This window comes from Branchiostoma belcheri, unplaced genomic scaffold (genome assembly GCF_001625305.1).
Source record: "Branchiostoma belcheri isolate BF01 breed outbred unplaced genomic scaffold, Haploidv18h27 scaffold10, whole genome shotgun sequence".
Lineage (NCBI taxonomy): Eukaryota > Metazoa > Chordata > Leptocardii > Amphioxiformes > Branchiostomatidae > Branchiostoma > Branchiostoma belcheri.
The window spans coordinates 1,614,620-1,640,301 of record NW_017802380.1 but is presented as its reverse complement, the minus strand read 5'-3'; the positions used below and the strand labels follow the sequence as shown (position 1 = coordinate 1,640,301).

Sequence of the window (25,682 nt, the reverse complement as noted above, 5' to 3'; positions counted from 1 at the left end):
CAGATCGCTATCTTTGAAAGTCCGGTCTGACATAGCCACAAACCAGACTCCTGAAGTTGCGCAATACCGTTGCATTTTATACTGTAATACTGCACTGTATATCAACATTCCCGGAGCAAAAATGCCCGAAATTCTGACGAAAACGGTTACTGAAAGGACCTGGGTTGATTATTAGGTTACCACCCATAAAATAAAGGACTAATCTTGGGGCATATTTTTTGAGTTTTAAATGACTAAAGTATAAAATACTGATGTATGTGTTAATATCATACAGCAATGCCTTATTCAAAATATTTCCAGTTTTGCCGCCCAGAAATTGCATTAGATGCCTTTAAAGTACAGGTTCGGTCTCTTCTCGCCGGTACACACGGTTGCGCAATAGCTCCTAAGAAGTCTGCATTAGAGGCTAGACGTGACGCAGGATCCTGGGTACGAGAGGACTGTGTGGTGCCACAGAAGTGCGCTGGGCTGACAAGAATCAGACGACAGACGACACAGATCCAACATGAAGGCCGTTCTGGGGTTGTTCCTTGTGTGCCTGGTGGCGCTCACACAGGTGAGAAACATGCACTTCCATTCCGTTAGATAATACCAAAAGTTTGGATAGAGTTACAAGATGTGATTAGCGCGAGGTCTGAGAGTAAGACAATAAAAAAGGTCAGTCACAGATACAGAGTTCGCATTTTACTTTAAACAGTTAACAGAGAACGCTATGATGCAGATATTAAAATGAAAAGTTGTAAAAAGAACGTGTGCAAGTACTAGTGACACAAGTTTGAACAAATACTTCCAGACGTCAATGTATAGTGATTTTAAACCTAATTATAATTAGTTTAAAGGTTGGAGATTTGCCGTGTGGTCGGTTTTTATGTCTTTTCGAAGTTTTCTATCAAAAAGTAAACGGTAAATTTTAACATCAAAATCATAACTTAATTGAGAGTATACGTGGTTGTTTCTACATGCATTATGCCATGCATAAAGATTTTGAAATAGAAATGAAATACAGATATCAATTGTGGACATTAAAACATAAATACTACTAGAATAACAGCATTTTTAGTTTTTCTAACTTGCGGGCAGGTATATATATCTCACCTTGTCCCTCGTCAAAAATATACATAGGGGTTTCTTCTTAACCTAGGAGAACACTGTAAAATCAAAATACGAGATAGTAGAGGGTAACCAATCGTTTTCTCATGCATGTAGACGCCGAAATTAGCTAATTATCACACCTTTTTACCTTAGTAGGCCGACGGGTTTAAGATTGGATCGGTAAGTATTCCATTGTCTCTACAAGACCTCATGGTGAACTGTTTTTTGCAGTTTTTCGATAGGCCTGATAGATTACACATAGCCATTTTACACATATTTGTTGAATCACAGAAATTGCCGAACTATGAATGCCAGCGAGGAGATTTAAGTGATGCCGGTAATAAATCTACGTTTGTAAAATGTGTCGCTAATTGTCGACTATTAGATCACAGTTATGTGGTCACTGCAGTATCGACATAAACCACCCCTCTCTCTTTATCTTCTACTTGAGATTAACGTAGTAACAGGCGTCGCATTTATAAAATTCACAAGTGCAGGTACCAAGATCACACAAATAACCCATTTGATAGGACGGTTTATTTGATTGTTTGAGTCGAATTGTTTCTGTAGAAACGTCACATGAAGTAAATCAGAGAGACGCTTATATGGATTTCTACGACCGGGTTCACATTGAAAATGACATTGAATCGGCCATAATATAACTGGGGACAATCAGAGCACTATGACTTGGGATCTATCGTACATTAAAGCAAAAAGGTCACTAGGTTCACCTTCACCTAATTCTGGGACACGGCGGTGATTTTTGGCCTCTGTACTTTATGGTCTGACCACATTCGAGCGTCGTGCGACTATAAACAAACAAGAGGGCTTTTTGGGAGGTCGTGTGTGCGTCTTAAGAACTACAGACGTCTTGTAAAAGTGTCGGAAAGGCTGTACTAGATCCGTGGTTGGTTCTGTCACAGCCTCAAGTTCAAAATCGTGCGACAGCGTAGGACCAATATGTGACCGCGCGGCTACTTGTAGCCTTTAGAGCGACATATTAGCCTTTAGAGCGACATATTTGCCCAAACGAATTCCTTTGTTACCCCAGTTCACATGTGCCATACAATACATCCACACCCTTCATTGTTGTAACTATTCAAAAGGTTGTGAGGTTCAAGTTCTCTTTTCTTCCTCAGCACACGAAACGGTCTTGCACGTGCGGTAGCTTCGGTGATTATGTCCTGTAGCTCAAACGTAAAACCCCTCCACGAATTGCCAATTTTCTTCAATACGTCACGTTGTCCAGGAATTTTTTGGCTGTACTACTATCCTTGTACTATTTGAAACATTGTTAAGTTCTTGACTTTTAGTTTTAATCTGCCACCCATCCACATATTACTCTTTGCGTAGTTGTGAAGATTGAATGTATGGTTTATTTTCAATTCGGACATTTTGTGCATATCTTATTTTATTTTGCAAATATTTGCAAACACTTCGAGCCGCAATTTATTATATCTAATGTACTTTTAATCATAATTGATATTGTATCCATTTCATTTCATACGGGACTGAAAAGTATGTTTGAAAATTATACTACTGTATACTAAGGAGAGACGCAATTAGATTCAATACATCGTATTTCTTGTACCCCAAACTTAATGCAGTTTAATTTTGTAAACCATAACATTTACATAAATAATGACCCTATATCGCAATGCCAGGTTTATTATTAATTCTTTCACGCGATAACTTGTGATATTGATTATACCATGACGTCATTAGCCCCCATCTTTATCCCCCGTGCCTTTGTAGTTAATTGGGTTAACGATAATGCACCAATCGCTGAACGCCAAAGTCAAATTTGTCCAAACAATCCATCTTGTGTTTCTTCGGCGAGGTATGCGGCGTTATCTCGACATTTCTTCTCGATTTGTTTTGAAAGCTTTTGTGAAGACTTTTCAAACATTTCACTGAACAGAAACGTGTCTAATCTACCAAATCGTTATTTAATGTGTGCCGATAAGAAACCCTCGTGTTTGGAGAGGATTGATTTGTGCAAACTGTAAAATATAGATAGAAGACAAATAGATGTATGCTACTGTAGCCGACAGGTACAAACTCTAATCCTCTATATTCGTATTTTGCACAGGGTCCTATTTTACCGTCCATGCACTCTACATATTGCTCATATACTAGTATGTATATGCTAGCTGAGACACACCTTAAGTTCATTCCAAACATCACCTTTCCTACTTGTAGTTTTCACACTCCACTGTTTCAGCTGCCGCCACGGGAAACCGTTTTTATATAGTTGCACACACACCGCGCGTCGTAGTACGATAGACCAAAGGGACAACTATTGTAACACACTGCATCACTGAGGATTCTCTTATATAACTGCCACAAAAGCCGTGAACAAACAAAGCAAGTTATACCTGACTGTAGGTACTCTCAATATATGTCTAGAATAATCCGGGCACACAAGTAGTTTTATTTGCTTACAAGTTACAACCTGTGAAAGGTGCAAGGTACGAATACCAAGGGTAATCTTAAGTAAATTTTGCAGGAGTCTGAGCTAACATTGCGAAGTTGTCTTGACTATCTGAGCTTCAAGGTGGCCAAAGCAAACATCAATTCACACGGCAAATAAGGATATCTCACTCAATTACATTCCGTATGCTAGACATGGTAGCCTTTGCCTAAAACTTTACTAAGAGCTCGATCTACTTCATGACAAAGTTATTGAACGATGTGTAAGTTTAAATATTCCGGATGTTAGAACGACTGTTTGTATAGTAATATTGAAATCGTATTTCATATGTATGTACAATATTTGTAAGGCTGTATTGATTTTAAATTGTAAAAAGTCGCCAATTCAGCCATTTTGGCTGCCACAGACTTTGTTTGTTTATGTGTTTTATGTGAATAAACCAGTCATCATCATCAAAACATTCGCGTGTCTTCACATACAGGCCATGGTTCCAACAAACCGCTACATGCGCTGCAGTGCCGATACGGACTGTAAGGCGTCGCAGTGTTGCCTGGACATCGGCATCAACGAGCAAGTGTACGCATGCAAGGAGATTGGGACCCACGGAGCGCCGTGTGCCCTGGATGGCAATAGCAGGTAAGAAGTAATCTCCAAGCAGATCCCTCTCGGTGGTAAAAAGACAGTATCAAATTGGCCAGGCAGTATCCATTAGCCAGAGAAGGTCGCCGGCCACCGACGGGTAGCGAAAAAAAAGGCCATATATAGTTATAAAAAGCTAACGATTATTCCCCCACAACCTCTGCTTGGAGAGTAGGTAAGAAGGGTGTTCGAACGTTTTTGAACTCACCTGAGTATAGTGCACTGTCGGCCACATGGGATGATTGCACCTGCAAGCATACATGTAAATCCGAGTGTGAATGCAACTAATGTGAAGTCATAATGACATTTGACATAGAGGAAAATGTGTGAATCAGAATCTGAATTTGTATTTGCAATTAAAATCAAGTCAAAATGACATCTAACACAGGCAAATAAGTTATACTTTTAGGTTTAACCAATCTAATTGTGGTTGTGACATCACGTGCATTAAGACACCTCCGTCTCCACCTTATTTCCAGCGGACAGATATAAGATGGCCGAACCATTGCCGATAATCATACATAGTTTGAAGGTCTATAAATATTAAGAGGAGAATGCAAAGTTTCATAAAGTAGGGTGGGTAGTTGTCCGGAGAACTTCTTACAATATGACTTTGCGTGCGTCTTCATACGAGCGATCACTGTTTTTGTTTACTAGTACATCATATACATGCAAATTATTGGGAGACATATGCAAATTATCAGTAGGCAAATCAACCAACCGTTACCCGCGCTTTTTGCCTACCGCTCGCTGGCCGTGACGTCATGGCGATCGCTCGTATAGAAATGCAAAATACAAATTCAAAATGTACACTGGCAGGCGTAGAGTGGGACATCCTTATACTACACTTTTGTCCATGTTTAATAAAGAGAGACACTGGTCTCGCAGGGACTGCATTAGTGTCTGCTATGAGGGATAGGACATACTGGAATAACTTTATCAAGTGTACCTCACCGGATTTATAATCCGGAGGAATGATGATGATGAAATGACGACAGATTTCACTAATCTCCAAGCAGATCTTTCGGTTGGGTGGCAAAAGACCGTATCTATTGGCCATCCTCAGATCCTGTATCTATTTCCCACCTTCTGTGGCTAATGGACACTCCTCTGGCCAATGGATACTGTCTTGCCACCGAAAGATCTGCTTGGAGATTAAGATTTCACACGACTTACATGAAAGACACACACATGGCGCACGTGACTGTCACGTGACTGTACACCCGTCATCTTTCAGGTACTTCTGCCCCTGTGAGCTCGGGTTGACATGCAGGCCACGTGACCCTGAGAAGTGGGAGTTCTTCATCGCCCGCTATTACATGAGCCAGGACGAGCTCAACAACCTCGGACTGTGCAAGGAGTGAACGTCACTTCCGCTGGACTAACGTCACTTCCGGCCAGACATGTCCTCGCGCTGACAGGCCTAGTGACGTCATGCTAACGGGGGAAGACATTGTGTTCAAACTTAAACACTGGTCACTATTGATTTGGATTGACGTTGCAAATTTTGGACATTTCCAGAAATTTGCTTGGTCACCAACAAATTCGTTTGGTCAAATTTTCAGTGATTCACATGATATATAGTGAAGTGTGTCCATGTGAACGACACCTAAACCTTTATTGTATGTGAATTATAAGGCATCCAAGATGGTAGCCTTGAGAGTCAGAAAATGACATTCCAGATTCATAGTGACCAGTGTTTAAAGCAAAGGCCTTATCCTGGTTGCGTCTGAACTTAACTGCATGCTTACTTTTCTTATTACCTTCAATCCTTGTACGTAGAGAAACTTTGAGAAAAGCGTTGAAATTTACTTCTTGAAATTCTTCTAACATTGTGAGATTTCAGTCTCTTGTCTTTTGCCTGTAACTGTGAGCAGTGTCAATGATAAACGATTAAGAGTTTTTCTTCTTTGTTAGACTTTACCTCTGGTACAAGATTGCTTCTGTATCAGAAGACAAGTCATTCCCTTTCTGTAGTTCTCAAAAAGAGTATTAAAGATTCCTGGACTGTATCGTAATTACACACGTGCCTGATCTGTTCTGTCACATGTCGCCACTAGCCTTGTTTTGCATAAATGTTTGTCATTTCTTACTCATAAGATCCATTCTAATTTTTGTTTTCGTTAATTCCAAAACTATGCTAAGAATTAGATCAAGAAATTGTTTAATCTCTCAGTTAGAAAAACACATAAAAGTTACTCCTCTGCATCAACCCACTGGCAGTAAAAATAAATACTTCGAAGAGAAAATAAAAATCAGCTCCTTCTAATGTTATCTTTTTGTTTCCCTTCTGACCAATCAGGACAAGGCTTTGGTTCATATCTTCCCCTGATTGGTCCTTTACTTCGTTGTCGTAGGATTGGACAGTTCAATAAAAGGTACTGTAGAAGTAGATAAAGCAGCAAAATGCGCTAGCACATTGTGTCATTTTTTTAGTTGATCACAATGACATACATTGTGATCACCCATATACATTGCCTGTTTCTAAGATTTAAAAAAAATTCTAGATGTCATTGGCAAAAGAAAATCAACAAATGAAAACGTTAACTAAGTAGATACCTGAACTTTCCACTTCCCAAGCACTAGACATCAACACTCATTGAATTTCCACTGACCTAAATAAGAATCCATCCACGACTTCTTGAGAAAATGAGACTTCGATACCTATACATAATTTCATGTGGCCTTTAAGTTCCATTTAAGCAGTCGAAAATGCCTCAACTAAGACAAGTTTTAATACTAGTAGCTTTACGAACGACATTAAGTCGCTACTTGAAGTACCTTCATTGCTGTCCCGGTGATGACTGGATCCGAAACATCGCCATGTTCACCACTTGTGAAAATACAGTATACTCGACTCACTAGCGCCAACTATTGACGGAGACCAGTACTGCATGGCGATAGCTATAAATGTTCCGGAGATACTTCAACAGCTTACCCCCCAAAGTTGTTGTTTAAAAAGTCACCATGCAGTACTGGTCTCCGTCAATCGTCGGCGCTCGTAAGTCGTGAATACTGCCTTTTCACAGGTGGTGAACACGGTTAGCTCATGCAGCCTTTGGTTCATTTGTTGGATCTCACACACAAACACACACACACACTAACACACGCACACACACACGCACACACACACACACACACACACACACACACACACGCACGCACGCACACACGCACACACGCACGCACGCACACACACGCACACACACACACACACACACACACACACTCACACATTATTATTATCATTCATTAAGCATAGCGGTACTGGTACACATCTCATTGATTGCCAACTTATCTATATATTGGCAACCTACGATCCATCCAACTGAACAACAACACAGGCCAACTAGCATCATGCACATATGTGCATTGAGAAGAAAATCCCATCCTTGGGTCGTGCCCTGTTCTTAATCTTCAAACCAGGTCAATTTTAAGTCAGTATTGCCAATTATAGTTGCGCATTTAGGTCGAGGTCTTTACATAAAAGCCAGTGAATAGTGGATAATTGGCGTTTGCTGATTTTTAACGAGAGGTCGTGTTTCTTCCAATGGGTCTGCCCTACTTTTTCCTCATCGGTCTAGAAAGTTTGATATTGTAGAAAATGTACAAAACATCTAACAGCCTTTCATTTGTTGCATCATTATGGCAAAGCAGTAGGTCTACACTTTTGATATCAAATATGAGTAGAAAAATCCACATTTGTATTCAAGTTACGTTGTAGCTGTATCTTCTTTTTGATCTTTACGACCCATAAATTGGAGCATCTATTTTTGCTATCATCCCTCGGGCATATTGACATTACAAGGGCTCTTTCGGTAAAAATTTACACTCTGCTCAACGCTCTGCGCATCAACACGCAAAAAGAGATCACAGCCCAATGATACGTGTCAAGAAGCTAGCGCCCTGACATGCTGAATACGTGAACCCAAACCACCAGTCCCTCAGTCCTGGAGGTATCGCGGCCACGCTGTCTGCATCAGATGAGCCATTACCTCCGAAATTGGCTGGACATGGCCGGCTATTCAGTCAAGGACAGGCGAGAATTATATAACTCGGCTCTGATATTGGATACAAAAGCCGCAAAAGCCGCCGAGGATTAGGATGTAATGAATGGTCGACTGGAGGGTCTTGTTACACCACGATATTGGACGGCTCCGTGCACGTGTCGGTGTCGGGGGAGAAATCCTTAGACCGAATTATTGATCTCACTTGTACGTTAACGAGAGAGGGACCCTGGCCAAGGACGCAGAACAATTTATAGCACGATTGAAAAACGAGAGTGCTAGAATCTTCTGGCCCTCTCAAATAACTTCTGCTAAGTGGGTACAGCTCACCGAAGAGGTTACTAAAAGGCATAAGAACTCGCCAATAGAATTTGTAAAGTAAAATAAAATCGCCGTGTGTACTGAATCTGCCTTCCATGAAAAAAATGCAAATCAAGGACACCAACATGGCGGTCAGCAGCTGCCCACTTTGCTGATACATCAGGATCCATTGAACCGGGACGGGGGACTCTACCGACTTCCAAACGCCTTTTAATCAGCTCACTTCGTACTTACTTCACGAAACACACACGTACTCCTCCCGATATCATTCAGTAGCACATGGTGCCTAACAAATAACCCTATCTCCCGGTGCTGAGCTGCTTCACTTTGCTTATATCGGAGAAAATAAATGAGTTCCATTCGCGTGGCGCTGTCCTGGGGACGATCCAAACATGAGCAATCGATCCAAAATGTTTGGTAACGATGAAGACCTTAGCTGAGGACGTCGGATAAAGTACTTCATGGAGAAATTAAAGGTAAACCAAGCATATATGGACTCGAGAAGAATTACCTTGAAAATGCGTTTTATTTCGACATCATAAGGGAACACAAAATTTTATCTCGGTATTTTGAGCGTCAAGTAAGCCAGTCATATCAGTGAATTTACGTCCCAAAATACGTCACCTATCGACAAGCTTTGGTAAGGAAACAGGCGTAGTTGAACCAATATTTCTACATCAGGGCCCATCTCCGTTCATTGAGCCGGGACCAGGAACACTACAGACTTCCAACTTCCCTCTGACCCGCTGCTGACGTCACACATCCGGAAGGTCACGTGAGGAACGGGTCAGAGATGGTTCGAAGTCCGTAGCGTCCCCCGTCCCCCTGATGTAGCAAAGACCAGAGGACTATGACCTGGAGCTGTCACCATGTTAACTGGTGCTGTAGCAAATACCCTATGGTGTTGGATTACATTATGTAGCAAGTAGCAGGACAGAGGACTGGTCAAAGCTTCGCGATTAAACTCTGTTTGCGTTCACCCTGGCTGTCCTAAATTCGCCATTTTACCGGCCGTGTGCCGACCTGCGATGCGCACAATGTATTCAGTTGATTTTCCGGCGATAGGGTTCAGCTTGGGGATCTACCGTATCGAAGGCAACCGCACGGTGTTCTCGCTGTGTAATGAAACATCCGATATTCCGATGCACGGACTTTCCTTATCACAGAGCACTGCTGCACTAGTCGGATAGGACCATATGGACGGAGATTGATTTTGTTCAAACGCGAAGTAGAAAGATTAAGTTCTCTGTGGCTTTGGTTGGTTTCTTACATAATGGCTTTCTGCTTCAGCCAGAAGAAATGAAGTGTTGATTGCCTCGAGCTCCCTGTGATATGTGTGCGCGTGTCTGTCTCTGCGTTTTTCTCCGTGTATGCATGTGTGTGTTTGTGTGCGTGTGTGTGTGTATGTGTGTGTGTGTGTGTGTGTGTGTGTGTGTGTGGTGTGTGTGTGTGTGGTGTGTGTGTGTTTTAACTTCCATACTCTAGATGCTGGTGGCGTGTGTTTGAGTTTGTGTGTTTGAGTTTTTTTCGCATTGGCTTCCCCTTCCTTGAAAATAAATTAACAGTAAACTGACCCAACTCATTCTTTTCTGGTGTGTGTATATTTTATAAGTAGTAGGTGTGTGTGTGTGTGTGCTGTCAGAAGAAAAAAAAAATAGTTTGCGGCCAAGTAGGTCAAGGGTACGTCCACCCGTTCAGCCTGTGAGCTGAATTCTGTAGGGCGGAGATAAATAGAGCGAGCAGAAATCCCGTTATCTCCACGTGAGGAGGTTACCGTAACAGGTAAGCAGCAGCAGCACAACGCGTATTGACAGCCTGGCTACATCATCAGGGGTGCCAAAGAATGGGTAGAGTCTCGTAATGAATAGATCACCAATTTGTCTTGTTTGTATTTATCTTGGTTTTATTCACCTTGTAATTATTGTCAATGTGTTTTATACTCTTTGTATGTTTTGAGTAGAAGGTGTTATATAAGCAACTTTTGTTTCTTGCCCAATAATCAATAAATATATTTCAATAAATAAATAAAAAAAGAATTCATAATAATTTTACGAAATACATACGATCCATTACTCGGTGACATACGATCCTTACTTTCTTGGTGACCTGCGCCTGGATTACCAAATAAGTAAGGATCGTATGTATTTCGTAAAATTCGTATGGATTCCGTAAAATTCGTATGAATTCCGTAAAATTCGTGTAAAATCCGTATGAATTCTTTGGCACCCCTGATCACGCTCCTCAGCAGCCAGTCTACTAGTCAGACGCTATCGTACCCAGAACCCCTCTAGTTCTATGCCTGAAAGGGTTGTAGGATCATTATCAGGCTCCGTTACAACATGATTTATATTGCTTTTTTATATCAGACGTTATTTAACGAATTAAGTTCTAATACGACATTGAAAGATTGCGGCTACTGACTGAAATATTTATACGTGTACTTGATATTGCGTGCTAAAAACTTACATACCTCTAAGTTCTTAGTAGCTACATGTTCCCTCAATCTGGAGGTTATAATTATTACAATGAGATAATTTAACATCTTACTATATAGATGGATACACGACTACTAAAGGAAATGAGTTCATGATTAAAAGTAACATATCGTTACACATATTACGTGGTTGAAATATCCAAATAATCACATTTATACTGAAGAAGACAAACCATTTTACAAATGGTACCATTGTTTGCAGTTAACTAGTTCACCAGCAACATACCTACATCAAAGGAAAATATGTATTAACTGAAGTATCAAAGACTACATTAGTACATGTAGTTGGGGGTCCCGTGAGCTACTATCGCTCCCAAACAGGCTTAACTCCCACGGAGAGCTTATAGAGGCAGACACAATCTCTTTATATAACAGTGCATGCCTATGGGTCCAGAGAGGAAAGACAGATGGGTAGAAAGTCAGTCATTTTAGGGGACCATTCGTTAGTCATGGCTGAGGGATATAGAAGCGGGCGATAGAATAACGCATACAGTTTCGTTGGCATTTACAGATCATCTGTTTGCTTCTAAAATTGACTGAAAATGTTGGGCCACCTATAGACTGTATGTAGTACTGCAGCAGCACTTCCGGATATGTTGTATCATGTTCTGAAGTTTTTGTGTTCATTACATTTTAAGTGACAGCTAGACAGACTTGGAATGAAGTGGTGTTGGTTTGGCCTTGTGACCGTTCTTGGAATCGCAAGTGTTTATTTTTCAGAAGCTTTAAGGGCAACAAATTAAAACCATCGGTGGATGTCTTAGCCGGATTACCGATTTCTTGTTGAGATGAACCGTTACTCTATATTGCACCCCACCTCCTCCGCGATGGTTACTGAAATGTCCCTTCCATCCTCGCTCCACGAAATGTCAATGTTGCAAACATCGCGCTTTCTCGTCACGAACCTGCAGGAGTTCTGTAACCGCGGGAACTGGGGATCTTTCAATTATTCTGATTGGGAGCCTCCACACGTACGTACTGTGGTCTAACAGTGTTCGTTTCCTCCAGAAAGTGTGTGTGTGTGTGTGTGTGTGTGAGGGTGTGTGTGTATGTGTGTGTTTGTGTATATGTGTGTGTGTGTGTATGTTTATGTGTATGTGTATGTGTATGTCTATGTGTATTTATATGTGTGTGTTTGCGTGTGTACGTGTGTAAAAAAAATAACGGAATAAAACTACCAATAACACAATTTGCTCCTTTAACACGTTTTCCCCCTAAAATAAAATGAAGTACTACATAAATGTACCAAATAATCAAGTCTATTCATCTTGTAGATATAGAAAACGTCAAGGAGCGCACACAGTAAACCCCGCCTGATGCACAGATAGATGGCTCCGTTCGATCGCGCTGTTAAACGTGATTCATTCTGTCTCATTAAAGAGACGGTTTTACTGTCGGTGTGATTAATCATCGAGGAATAAAGGCAACAGGTAGTTTATCTTTCGATTCATTAGAATTGGCATCTCCGATGTTTTTGTGTCGTGTTGAGTGACTGATTGACTGAATGATTATGAAGTGAATTTCGAAATGGTAAACAAAGTGCATTGTACGTTATACCCAGGAGGTTTAAACCTCCTTGGTTATACATGTAGATGTAGTGCATGTTAGAGAAGAGTAAGACATCCCCGCAAAATAGTTGAGCACACGCATTCAAAACAAAGAGACATTGAACTGTTATTTGAAATTAAAAAAAAGGCAGGTCAACGTCCGCTTGGCAAGAAACAAAGACAATAGTCTTGCGGGCATTTCATTGGACAACGAACTGACCAATCAGAAAGATTGATTTGTCAATTTGAATTTATTCTCGTGCTGACAGCGTGTTGGTTCAGTAAACATCAGAATTTTATCTTATTTTATTTAATGACGATTTACCACATTTGTGGAAGGATTGACATAACAGGTGACTATCACCTTTTCAAAGATGTCAAACCTGAGACCAGACTGTAAGGTTTGAACCACTCACACCGGGAAGGTCCCCTACTCTTTTCGATAAGTGCGGTGGGTTCTTTAACGTGCGTGGGGTGTGGCTCTCCCAAACACGGGACCTCCTATCCGAGGGATGTCCCTAACCGAAGCTAGGTACTCATAAAGAATAGGTAGGTACTCATAGATACTCGTAGAATAGCTAGGTACTCATAAAGAATAGGTACTCATAAAAAGCTAGGTACTCATAAAGAATGATTGATCTCTTAATTCATCCTCGTATTGACAACCGTTTGATTAACCATAATGACCAATCAAAATGACTAATCGCGTTGCTGAAATCAAACTGACCAATCAGGCTGATTTATCCGTCGATGCTGACAGCCCATTGGTTTACCACAACGTCCAATAAGGATGATTCATCTGCCAATGCTGACACCCCATTTGTTAACCATAATTACCAATCAGTGTGAGTCACTGTGTGACTAATCTGTCAATTTATCGCTTAACAAAGTCGTGCTCATGGTCGTTGATGGCTTTGGGGGGATTAATTGATCTACTGGAGCCATGCTAATCTCTTTCTTCATACCCTGTTGGGATAATCAACTATACAATCAACATTCAATTAGGTTTTACCTACGTTCCACAGCAAAATAATGAACTCGGCCGATCGGGCTTTTGGGAAAAAAACAACAACTGATCACTTCAGAATTTAGTAAGGAATTTTGACAATCTATTAATACAATAACTTTCAAAATCATAAAGGCTATAGCGAAAAAATACCAGTGCAAAAGATTAAGGTGTAAACCTGAAATAGATTCTCTAAACTTCCTGCTGTGATTTGATTTGGTGTTTGATTTGAAAATAATGAGTATTAAGTGAACTGTTTTGTCATTTTTGTTGACCCGCAGCGCCTCTAAATCACCAGAAAAGGCTTAGATCAAGTTCGAGGTCTCACCGTGAAAAATATAAAAAAGTGCCAGACTTTTCTCATGTTAAACACGTTCACGCTCTGATACCCCAGGCTTTATCACAAGCCGCCACCTGTTCCCCGCGTCTGTCTCTTTACCCTGCAGCTTACTGACTGGAATCATTTTCCCGCCTTTTTCAAGCCCGTGCGCACATCTCATCTGTCGTCTGCATCTCGGGTTGCCATAGAGATTATGTCTCGTTAGTTCAGTTTTATAAAAGAACCTTGCAAGTGGCACTTGTGTTAGCCTTTGTATATTGTACTAGTCGACCACCCCGTCGAGGTCGTATGTTTTCTTGGTTATATATGGTGATTTTTTCAAGCACTATTTAGGGTAAATATGGAGCGTTTAGCATAAATGAACTTCTTCAACATAAATGCCTTTTCCAGCACATTGTTTTATGTTGATTCTTATCTTGTTTTTCTGATGTGCAAATAAACAAACAAACAAACAAACAAACAATTAGCTCCACGTACCCCTCCCCACGGTGGCAACCCAATAGATCAAGAAATGAATGAATGAGTGAGTGTGTGAGTGAGTGAATGGATAACCATTATTTAAACTGGATAGCCTGGATAAACTGGAGTTCTCTTCATCTTTAATTCCACACTATCATATCCTTTCTCTGAAAGTCCTTACTGATGGAGCCGAACGAATATCTTCCTCCGACCTAGATCTACTTTATTCCCCCCAAACAGCCCTTAACGAGTAAGACATTCGCGTAACATCTGAATTGCAGCTATAACTGACGTGCTGTAACGGCCGACATTTGAATTTACGATCCCAGAATCCCCCAGGTGAATACGTCATCACCAATCATGATCAACCGGCATAATGGCTTCTTCTATCGTTTGGGCTGCTTGCCAAGTCGGAAACATGGTGGTGGAATTGTTACCTTCGGGAAAGGAGGTATTGCTTTGGGTGTGTCCGATTGTCCATCTGTTAAACAAGCAGTACCAGTGATAGCAAAACAGTACGCATTGTCATAGAACGTTGAGATTTGTACATACCCGACTGGCCTGTAGGTTTAAGAATCGCTTTCTTTTAATTGCGTTTAAGGTGTTTAAGTATGTACATTTAAGTGTTTTTTTTAATCCGTCATGTGTACTGACACACGCCCATGGCTGCTATGTGATTTGACGAATAAACCTTTTATTCATCCATTCCTCCATTCATTGTGTATTCGTGGGTATTCGAATGCAGGAACAGGAAGAAGAGGTTGGTTAGAGCAGAGCAGATTGGCCTTAAGGTCAAGTTGGGAGTAAGTGATGGCTGGTAGGCTGATGATGATTTGCTTGTGTGTTTTTATTAATCTCCAAGCAGATCATACGGCATGGCATGGCAGCATCCATTGGTCACAGTCATAGTACGTATCAAGTGGCTAATGGACACTCCTCTGGCCAATGGATGCTCCCGTATGATCGGAGATTATGTATTCATATATGTAGAAGTCTCTGTTGAAGTCCCTGTACTTTGTGGAATCAATAAAGTACTGCATATAATGGCAGATAATGGCTCCAAGAGGCGGCTTTTAGGCTAAACGTAGTTTTCTATTGCATTTCATCAAACCCAGGCAATACTAACCTGTAATCACCAGACATGCTTGAAATAAGAGAGATGACAATTCAAAATGAATAATGATATGACAAAGTGTGTTTTGGAAATACTTGTGAACTTTAATTTCGTGATAGGAATCTGTATAGAAGTGCCAAATTTTAGTACCTCAAATTTGCGGTGTGCTTTTTTATTTGTATGCCTTACTTGTATGCGCTCATTTTGTATGCCTATCATTGTCTAAACGGGTGCGTGGTGTCATAAAGTGTCTTCCTTGCACTTTTATCACCTATTATGATACAGACTCTTAATTGGGCCATTTTACTGACATTTGGAGAAGATTGGAAACGTGCTTTTACCTTTCAGAGGCAGATTACATTCACCATAACATCGCGCGGCTAGGTCGCATACAACGATATCAATCGTGATCGTTCCATGCCGACCTTACTGAGGTCTCATCAGGTTTACCTGCGCAACACCTGCTGTAAACTCCCAGCGGGACCCTATCAAAGACCTCGCCGCCCGCACGGGAGCATTGTGGGTCCCACAGCTGTCTAGGTATCGCCCGCCAAGCGTCCCGAAAGGCCATTTTAAAATTCAACCGTTTATTAACGGTCACATCGCAATCAGAGAGAAATTACGGGTCCCACGGCTATCAAATTACCACGGATGAAGTCCCATTGGACCGTATGAACAGGTCAGGATTAAAGGACAAATAAAATGATTTCATATGTATCAATCCACCAATTCTACTGCGCAACAATTGTAATGTATGGGAATCAGTACACAGTGCTATATAACGAGTATAATACATACATACATTATTCTATTTATAGTAATGGTGGCGTCGGTGGCGCAACGGTTAACTTAGAGCGTTGGACTCGGAACCGAGAGGTCCCGGGTTCGATACTCACCGTGGCCCGACGTTGTGCCCTTGGGAAAGGTACTGTACATGACTTCCCCACCTGTACGGTGGAGTGACGCCCACCGAGCCTCTTAGGCTAATCTGTCTGTCAGGGTGCCAAAAACACCTTACGGATTTGGTGCGCCGATGTGACAACATCTCATATTGGCCACTGAGAGCCGTAAAATTTATCTATTTATTTTTTTTATTTTTATCTATTTATAGTAAACAGGGGCTACATACTAAAGTATGCGAATCGGGTGTAGATAGCTGATAACGTCCTCCGTCATTATTCAGGCATGCACTGCTCACTGAGTCACGTGTCCTATCAAAGTATCCTACTTGTAGCACGTCGGTAGAACGTACTGCACCTGCGCGAAACCCGTAATGTATTGTACATAGCATTTCGGCAGAATGTCTCATATAAGGTTGTATTCGCTCATATAAGGTTAGCATTTCGAAAGTAGTTTCCAAATGTTGTGTCGGAAAGAATATCCTCTGCAACAGGCAAAATTCTGATGCAACGGTGACCAAAAACCCAACGAAAAACGCAAAAATACGGGGTTCTGCCGACGTGCTCCTACATGTATACATGATCGTTATATATAATTACTCATTTCACAATAAACATATCGCCATGCACGTGCCATAACTGTGTACCGTACCCCGAACTCATCCAACTTCATTTGGCTGCCACCGAGGGCCTATTTATTTTGGTTACGTTCCGCCGCGGTGCAGCCGTCTGACATTTGTGTGAGACAAGATACGGTTTGTCTTCATTGCCGTAATGCGACACTTACCAGCGCGGGTAACGATGTTATATAAGGCCAATTTAAAGTGCATTGCTCTCTCCCACCCTTTGGTAACGTGGACATGAAACAAAGCTAGGATTCTGTAAAATGTCGAAATGGTTTTCATTTCACTCGAAACATCAATCTAGCGGACTGGTGCAGGTCGCCATGTTGGAGTCTTTAATTTGCATTTCAGTGGAACGTACACAACATTTTTACGTTTCATCGGCAAGCTTTATTATTCTGGTATTCTCTTCTATGAGCAGAAGTAGACATGTATGACGGTCAGAAGATCATGGTTAAATGTCCTAAAGTCGTTCGAGTGATGATTCACCGGGATGCAAATACGGACACCAACATGGCTGCGGAAAAAGTGACGGCGTACGTCACGTGAAAACTAGATGTTTAGAGTTAGATGTACAAAGACTAGGTGTAACAAGTCGTTCGGTGTAATATAGATAGCTGCGCTGCATACGAACCTGGTGTGTTACGCCGAGGGGCGGTTGTACTGGCTAACAGATACAGAAGCTGGTGTGTTACGCCGAGGGGCGGTTGTACCGGCTATACGTACACACATACAGAAAACGCTGTACATTTAAAAGCAGAATGGCAGTACCCATCATGCTTATATAGCATCCAACCACACGGGTATCGTGCTCTGAAATCTTAAGGCAGAAAAAAATCGTTACGTATGGCTCCCATCAGGAAACGAAATGCCACCCCCAAACCTCTAACATCTGCCATGGGATTATTCAATGCCGTATGCGGCAATGTGAAAGTGATGAATGTCTTACATTGAAGATACGGTGTTCTGCATCATGAATCATGATATCGCGTTTCGGACAACAACTGATAAAGGAGACAGAAAAATCGCTGTCCTGATGGGGTCCGGGTCAAGGATACACAACTACTCTCACATCTACAAAACTGTAACATCTTCGATATCTTTTCATTCTTCTTCATTCTTCCTCTATGAGGTACAGCTACTGAAGTTTTGTCTCCAGTACAGTCTGTCATTCATTGCGATATAGATTAACCTTTATTTACTGTACAGGTACATTCTTGTGATTGATAGGTCTTCAAATTGTCTTGTTTACGCGCATCTTTATTTTAGCCACTTTGTAATTATGTATGTATTTTGTTATTGTGTTTTACTACTAAGTTGTCTTTATACAGAAGGCTTTATTTAAGCAATTATACTTTGCCTGATGCTCGATAAATATATGTTAATGAATAAATAAATGAATCAAACATCCGGAAAGTTGTTAGAGTTTTTGTAAATTAATTGGTACAACCAAAGAGATGATCCGGTGTACTTTCAATGGACCTAAGGCAGAAGCGTGTACTCTCCAAGCAGATGTTTGGGTTTTGGGTTATTTTGGCATGTTTTTAGACTTTCTATAAGGGTTTCCTTTTTGCACTGGAATTTGTCTTTCACCCAACCCAAAGGGTGAAAGAAAACTTCCAGTGGAAAAAGGAAACCCTGAAAGAAAGTCTAAAAACATGCCAAAATAACCCAAAACCCAAACATCTGCTTTGAAAGTAAGAAACGTGCAGGTTGAGCTATTGTGACAAGCCCCAAGTGGGATCAGAGCCCTCATAATTGTGTGGGTGGACTCACTTCCTCCCAGCCAGCGGGGAACCATTTAGGCTGGCAACTTGAGGAAAATTAAGGTCGTTGTTTGCAATCGTCGGTTACAACCACCCTCCTGCTTATCTCCAAGCAGATCCTAGGGTGGCAAACGACAATATCAAATTGGCCAGACAGAATCCATTCACCATAAGACTATTAGAGGGTCCATACGCCGCGTGGATTCTGTCTGGCCAATTTGATACTGTCTTTTGCCACCCTAGGATCTGCTTGGAGATAAGCAGGAAGGTGGTTGTAACCGACGATTGCAAACAACGACCTTAATTTTCCTCAAGTTGTTAATGCTGTCTTTTGCCACCCTAGGATCTGCTTGGAGCGTAATACCTAAGGACACACATACAAGCCAACGCATACATACAGACACACACACACGAAACTTACTTCCTTTTACCACACATGCAGCCGTGGGCAGTGAGAGTTTCTGTTACACTGACCAGACAGCAGCGGTTGTGTCTAACATAGAGTAGAACATTTCTGCTCGGTTGCCTGTCCGATATAGCGGTTAAACGTACCGCGGTGGAACACGCGTTCTGATCAAATGATTCCTGCCCGTTTGCATTGATCGGTTGCTGCATGGTCCTGCATGCATCTCTTTCCATCGACCGTCGGTTAAGGCGGTCTGCTGTATCCAAAACCGTGCCTTATCCAGAGTCATGCTCTGCCACGGTTCTGGATGGCCCACGCATATATTCCAAAACCGTGCTTTATCCAGAGTCAGAACCGTGCTGTATCCAGAACCGTGCCTTATCCAGAGCCATGCTCTGGCATGGTTATGGAACCTTGCCTGAAGCAAAATCTACGGTTTAGGATACGAGGAGGGCCACAGACTATCCAGAACCGTGGATAGTCCACGCATATATATCTATGACCGTGTCTGGGGCAAATCTACATTTTTGGATACACGGAGGCTTTCCAGAACCGCTACACCAACTACCCCTGAACCATGTAGGCATAGAAATAGACAGGCATGGTCCTGGATATGATAGGGCTCAGTAGAAATGATTCGCCTCACTTTGAAGTGTGCAACGGTATGGTCACCTGGAATAATGTCAAGTCCGCCACAGAAGAATGTACAATCTTGATCTTACTTTAAACTCGCCAGCACAGCATGTGGAATAAAAGAAAGTACCCAAAGTTCTTATCATGCAACCAAAGCCTTGGCCGCACATGCGCTTTATTCAATATGGCTGACAGATATCGAGTTACCGGCCGTAATAAAAGGCGACTATAGAGATGCTGAGTTAATATCCCTTTGGAAATGGTCCAATCCGCTTATCTAATCAGACGTCTATTGCGCGCATCAATCAGCGTTGCCATGGAGACCAGGCCGTTGCCATGACGACCGGGCTGTGCATGCCTCCCCGGGCGGCTCATCATATCTTGGCGGAGGTGATTTCAAGGTGTTTGTGCATTCTGTGAGAGCGGTCGGTCCGCCGGCTTTGCGGCCGTGGAGGAGAATTTATCTCCATCTAAAGACGGCACAGAGAGGTAGATAGGGCTGATAAGGAGACGGCTTGAATAGAGAAGCCCGTGTCAGGCCCGTACAGTCTCGATAGCGAGCTTTCACTTGCATAAATTTGCATCAGCCATATGAGTTGATACGTAGGTGAAGGTTAGACATCCAGGTAATAAGATACGCAAGACGCTTCAGGTAGCATCCACTACCTTTCGTCAGTGAAATTAGAAACTGCAGGAGAAACTATTGATTGATACTCGTATTAGTTGATTATACTCTCCACCCAAATAACATTTGTCCAATGGCAGAAGACCACTCTAGCATTTCCTCATCAATTATGCAAATGCTGCCCCTAAAACATAACCGTCTGGAAGAATTGAAAGTGTGCAAAACTGTAAAACATAATATATAAATCACGTTCATGTTCATGTGAGCTGTGACAATCTAAATACTGCAGAAAGGTAGATAGTACTGATAGCTTGAATAGAGTGGTGCTTGAAGGTGGCTTGAATCAAGGACATTAGTGTATAATGTCCTTGCTTGAATAGAGAAGCCTATGTGATGTTTGATTTACCATGCAGATTTGCCATGTAGATACAATCCTTGATACATGTAATTTACATCGTATTAGCGTAAATCAGATGATCATATTCTCGCCCCAAATCGAACATGAGTTGTCCAATGACAGTAGGCCACACTAACGTCTCCTCATCAATTATGCAAATGCACCCCCTAAAACATAACCTCCATGGCGAAGGTAATAATACGCGTGAGTCAACCATGTGGCTACTGAGGACCAAGCAATGCCATAATAGGCTATTAGTCCTTGTACAGAAAATAAGTCTGGAGCAGCCTTGAAAGAGTGCCAGATTGTAGAAGGACATAATTTGAACTAGAATTCCGAGATCTCATACCTCCATGAAATATGATCTTGATATGTAAATGTAAATTTCTTCTTTAATTGTTCAAATGACCTCTGCATTAACATGATATATGCATCGTGATGTATGTTAACTTTTGATTAACTTACAGATGTCCCAAGTATGACATTCTCATCATTCACCATTACGAAATCATAGAATTTCCACATTAATTATGCAAATTAGGTCATCATTTGCATAATTAGTATCTGTTGAAGTTCCGCCTGCCATAGGTTACATAGTATAATGTAAAACACTGTAATTATAGAATTTCCTCATTAATTATGCAAATAAAGTCCTCATTTGCATAATTTGCATTTAATTATGTACATCTCTCTCTCAGCTACCTACACACCAAAAATAGTGAAAATATGTTGTTCCTGTCTGGACTTATTGGCTTTTAAACATTTCGCCAGAAAGTGCCCTGCAGTTCCAGAACAAGCCGCTAGGAGGCCCAAACTCATATGACTTCTTCCCAAGCGCGAGAGCTACCTTCCATCAAAATTTCATGACCCTAGCATGTCCCGATCGCGAGATATCAAAACCGGAAGTTGCGCTGCAGTACCAAGGGAAGCCACTAGGGGGACAAAAATCTCATCATTTTCAGTTTTCGTCACACCCTACCAACACACCAAGTATGAAACCAATCCATCCAGGCGTTCTTGAGTTATCTTGTTGACCAACAGACAGACGGACGGACGGACGGACGGACGGACGGACAGATAAACGCAACTGAAAATATAACCTCCATGACACATTTCATGGAGGTAATCACGTTTGGACCGGGGTGGGCATATATGTAGGTTGTGGCAATGGACTTGGGAAAGATTGTGTAAGTGTATGTGTACATGTGCGTGTATATGTGTGTGCACATGTGAATTCGTTTAGATGTGCAAACTTAGAATTTTGTCTGCTTTAAAAATTATTTATATGTCACCCACAAGGTTTTACTCAACACACTGGATCATTCATTGCATTTCACACATTTTAAGTCTTTATAATTCATTTTCGTGGGATCCACTTTGGCCCCATCCGAAATCTACAGATTCATCAGTCAGGGGGCATTGGCGTGTGGAGGTTAAATAACGAGTGATGATTTGTTGATGCATGTCGTTCAAATTCAAACCTGAAGGTCGTTTAAAGATTCGTCGTCAACATTCAAATCATTAAAATGCAACGCTCGACAGCGCTGTGAGGCTGTGTGTTTATTATGCTTTTGTACGATGCATTATAAATTTTACCGGGCTCCTGTGGCTTCAAAGATTGCGCTTGCGACGGTTCAAACAACAGTACAACACTAGAAACCACCTGCGTCGGAAAAGAACAAAGACATCGTTATGTGACAGGTGCCTACGGTAGCAGGCGCAGGGCATGAGACATCAAAATTCCAACCGTCGCTTTGGGACGTCTGCTCATCTTTTTTTGTCACGTATTGTGTGAAGGAAATGTCACAGAGTTCGCCTTTTCGGCGCTTATTTGTTTCTACGCGCTTATCAAACGGATGCACAGTCAATCACATGCGGGCACACACTGCCCCGGGGACGACGCTCCTCCCTGGGGACGACGCCTCTTGAGTGACAGGTGTGTCGGACGATAATCGGGTGACAGCTTTCGGGTCCACAATTCCCCGGGGACGACGACGCCTGGAATGCTCTGGAGACGATGCGCCATCCTGTATCCGTGAGTGACAGCTTAGTTGGTCGATAATCGGTGACATCTTTCGGGTCCACCTGCTGCAAACGATTTCCTCTCACATCGCCGTAAGAGAACGGCGCCATTACTTTTAAGGTTCGAACAAAGAAAGAGATATTCAGTCATCTCATGTCTACCAGTAATGACCACACAATAGAAACTACGTGAAATCATTTCCAGTTGCTTTAAAAAGAGAGAAAAGATCTTCAAGATCTCCTAGATTATATAGAATGTATTCTCTAGTAATTCCTACAACTTTTACGTTATTCTTTATCCTTCTATCCTTTGTATTATGTTACTCTTTTATCCTTCTATTCTTTGTATTATGATATACATGTAACATCACACTCCGAAGTATGCATTTAGCCCCATGGGCATGAACATGCAAAAAATGATTCAATAGTTATCTTGTGGAAACACAAATCATGAAAAATCACTTTCTATTCAAAACTCTGTGAAATAAACCTTGAAGCAAAATGCTTCCCGATCCCCGCTATAAGCATATTCTTCACGCTGATATATGATTATAGTCATGATATTGTGTGTACGCCAGGGGAGCATACAATGCTGGCGTCAGACTGATGGCTTTCTTGTATGTTACTGATAGACATACCATCTGTTAGCGTTTTTAGTGCTCGAAATAATACCTGTATATGCAGGTAATAAGTGCAGGTAATATTGTAGATTTGTACAGGCGTTTGTGATGTCTGTATGCCCCTAACCTGTACTGGGTATGAATGCACAAACTTACCTTACAGAGTTTATGTTGCAATTCTAAATACCAGTCCTTATTGTACGTTAATAACCCCCAAAATTTCGGTAACAGTGCCTGATAAAAATTTTGATACTCGCATATTGCCCTAATGTTAATACACGCTTTTTGTACTAGATGGTTTTAATGTTGATAACCTAAATTTAAGCCGCAACACAATTTAAGGCCCTTGCCGTAAACCCGACGACTTTACACATGTCAAATAAACCATGGTTATTTATGACAAAATGCAGAAGTGCGCAAAGGATAGTCTCCACCAGACTCTTTTGCAGGTTGAAGAAGAACTTTATTGCACGACAATTGTACAGGGTACATTGTATGGCAAATACTAGTAGGTAACAATAAGTAGCATAGTAAAATAGATAGGTATAGAATCAAACTTAACAACTTATATATAGAAAAGAAATAATCAAAAGTTAGCTTAGGCTTTACAATCAGGCGGAGTTATCTATGGGTACATATGACAGCAAATCAGTATTCTTTCTAATAACAAAACAGTCTTTTATGTATTTACCTATTTTTGCATTGTGTTCGCTGTTGCATTTAAATATATAATCAAATTTATCTGTAGCAACAAGTCTATTGAAATCTGTCGTATTTGAAGTGAGATATTTGAATAGATTATCACGTAGGACATCATATCTAGAGCATTCCATGATAAAATGAAATTCATCTTCGATTTTCTGTGGGCAAAATGGGCAAAATCTTTGGTCAGGGGCTACATTGTGTAATATCTTCCTGTTTCTATATTCAATTTGTGACTGCTGATTCTTAGCTGTGTTATAGCTTTACGGATTTCAAAATTTTCTATATCATAAAGGTATTTTTCTTGTTCATAACATTTTTTTGATTTGTCAAGATATGCTAGTTTTGAATTATTTCTAATGCAACTAAACCAGCCTTGTTTGTAAGAGTCATGTAGCCGCTGGCTAAGTTGGTGGACTATATAGTCAACTTGATAACGTTCCGGTTTCATCCATATGTGCCCAAGGACCTGATAATTAAGAATATCTCTTACATGATTGATCCAGTCGTGATCACCTTTAAATACAGTGTTGTATGCATCATGGAGTAAAGAGTCCTCAGGTAAGTTTACAATAAAAATAGTAGAAATCGGCCTAAAAAGAATGTAGGGGGTTGACCGGCCATGGACTGAGGATCCAGTTTGCCTGCGACTACGCAAAGGATACGTTATACACCTTTGATTCACCAAAACAAATAAAGAATCCCCCCACTCAGTCGCCAAGGCCTTTGATACACCAACCAGTCGGTGTCTGCGAAGCTGGTGTATTACGCCGAAGGACGCCGCCGTACCCACTGATTGATATAGATATTAGTTTGTCTCCCAAACTGGGCCGTTCTGCCCGACACTAACGCCCGAGAGATTTATCCGCCTCGTCTGTGTACACAGTACGACTGCTAATATCTGCGGGCAGATCTTCGGAGGAGAAATAGGGCCATTTATTATTTTCAAAGGTAAAGCGGCCTTCCGATCCAAATGAAAACGGTGAACCAGAATGGATGACAGGATTCAATTTCCATACACAACCATAGGGAAAATATCTTCCAGTCTCTGTTGCCTGTTTATTATGTTTACCGAAGGAAAACATATTGTTTTTGCGACATTTCCTCTTCCTCTTCCTTTCCAAACACCGACCTCTGACCTGGCCAATGACCTGATATGTTGACGTCTGTCACCATGGTGACTGGTGTTGGGTTACATGATGTTGCAATTTTATCAGTAGGAGGGATTTATACTCCTATTTGACTATATATTAACAGACCAGACCATATGCGAAGGTAAACATTATGCATTTGCTTTGCAAATGTTACCTTTCTAGTTACTCCCCTTCTGAAGATCAAGTTTGATTAGCCTTCTCTTTGGCGAAAACGAAAAGACGTGACTTCCAACCTAAAACCTCGCTATTCGGAAGCTGAATTGCCAAGTCACCAGACTCAAAGGATGCCGTAAGATTCCTTCATTGATAAGGCGTTTAAATTTCTTTTGTTGGTTGTTTCCTTTTCTGTGACTCAGCCAGTTTGCGCAACTTCCATCCGCCC

General features: G+C 41.4%; 1 protein-coding gene across 1 annotated transcript; it reads left to right on the top strand.

The window, feature by feature from the left end:
- Positions 1 to 425: 425 nt before the first annotated feature.
- On the top strand, positions 426 to 5,960 carry LOC109473023. Its single transcript, XM_019772918.1, has 3 exons — positions 426 to 556; positions 4,008 to 4,162; positions 5,403 to 5,960. The coding sequence occupies exons 1-3, from the start codon at positions 506 to 508 to the stop codon at positions 5,527 to 5,529; spliced, it is 333 nt and encodes a 110-aa protein (XP_019628477.1). The 5' UTR covers positions 426 to 505; the 3' UTR covers positions 5,530 to 5,960.
- The last annotated feature ends 19,722 nt before the right edge of the window (positions 5,961 to 25,682 follow it).

Coding starts and splice junctions, on each gene's coding strand:
- LOC109473023 (XM_019772918.1), top strand. CDS start 506: ATGAAGGCCGTTCTGGGGTTGTTCCTTGTGTGCCTGGTGGCGCTCACA. Junction 557..4,007: donor GCCTGGTGGCGCTCACACAG/GTGAGAAACATG, acceptor CTTCACATACAG/GCCATGGTTCCAACAAACCG. Junction 4,163..5,402: donor GCCCTGGATGGCAATAGCAG/GTAAGAAGTAAT, acceptor GTCATCTTTCAG/GTACTTCTGCCCCTGTGAGC.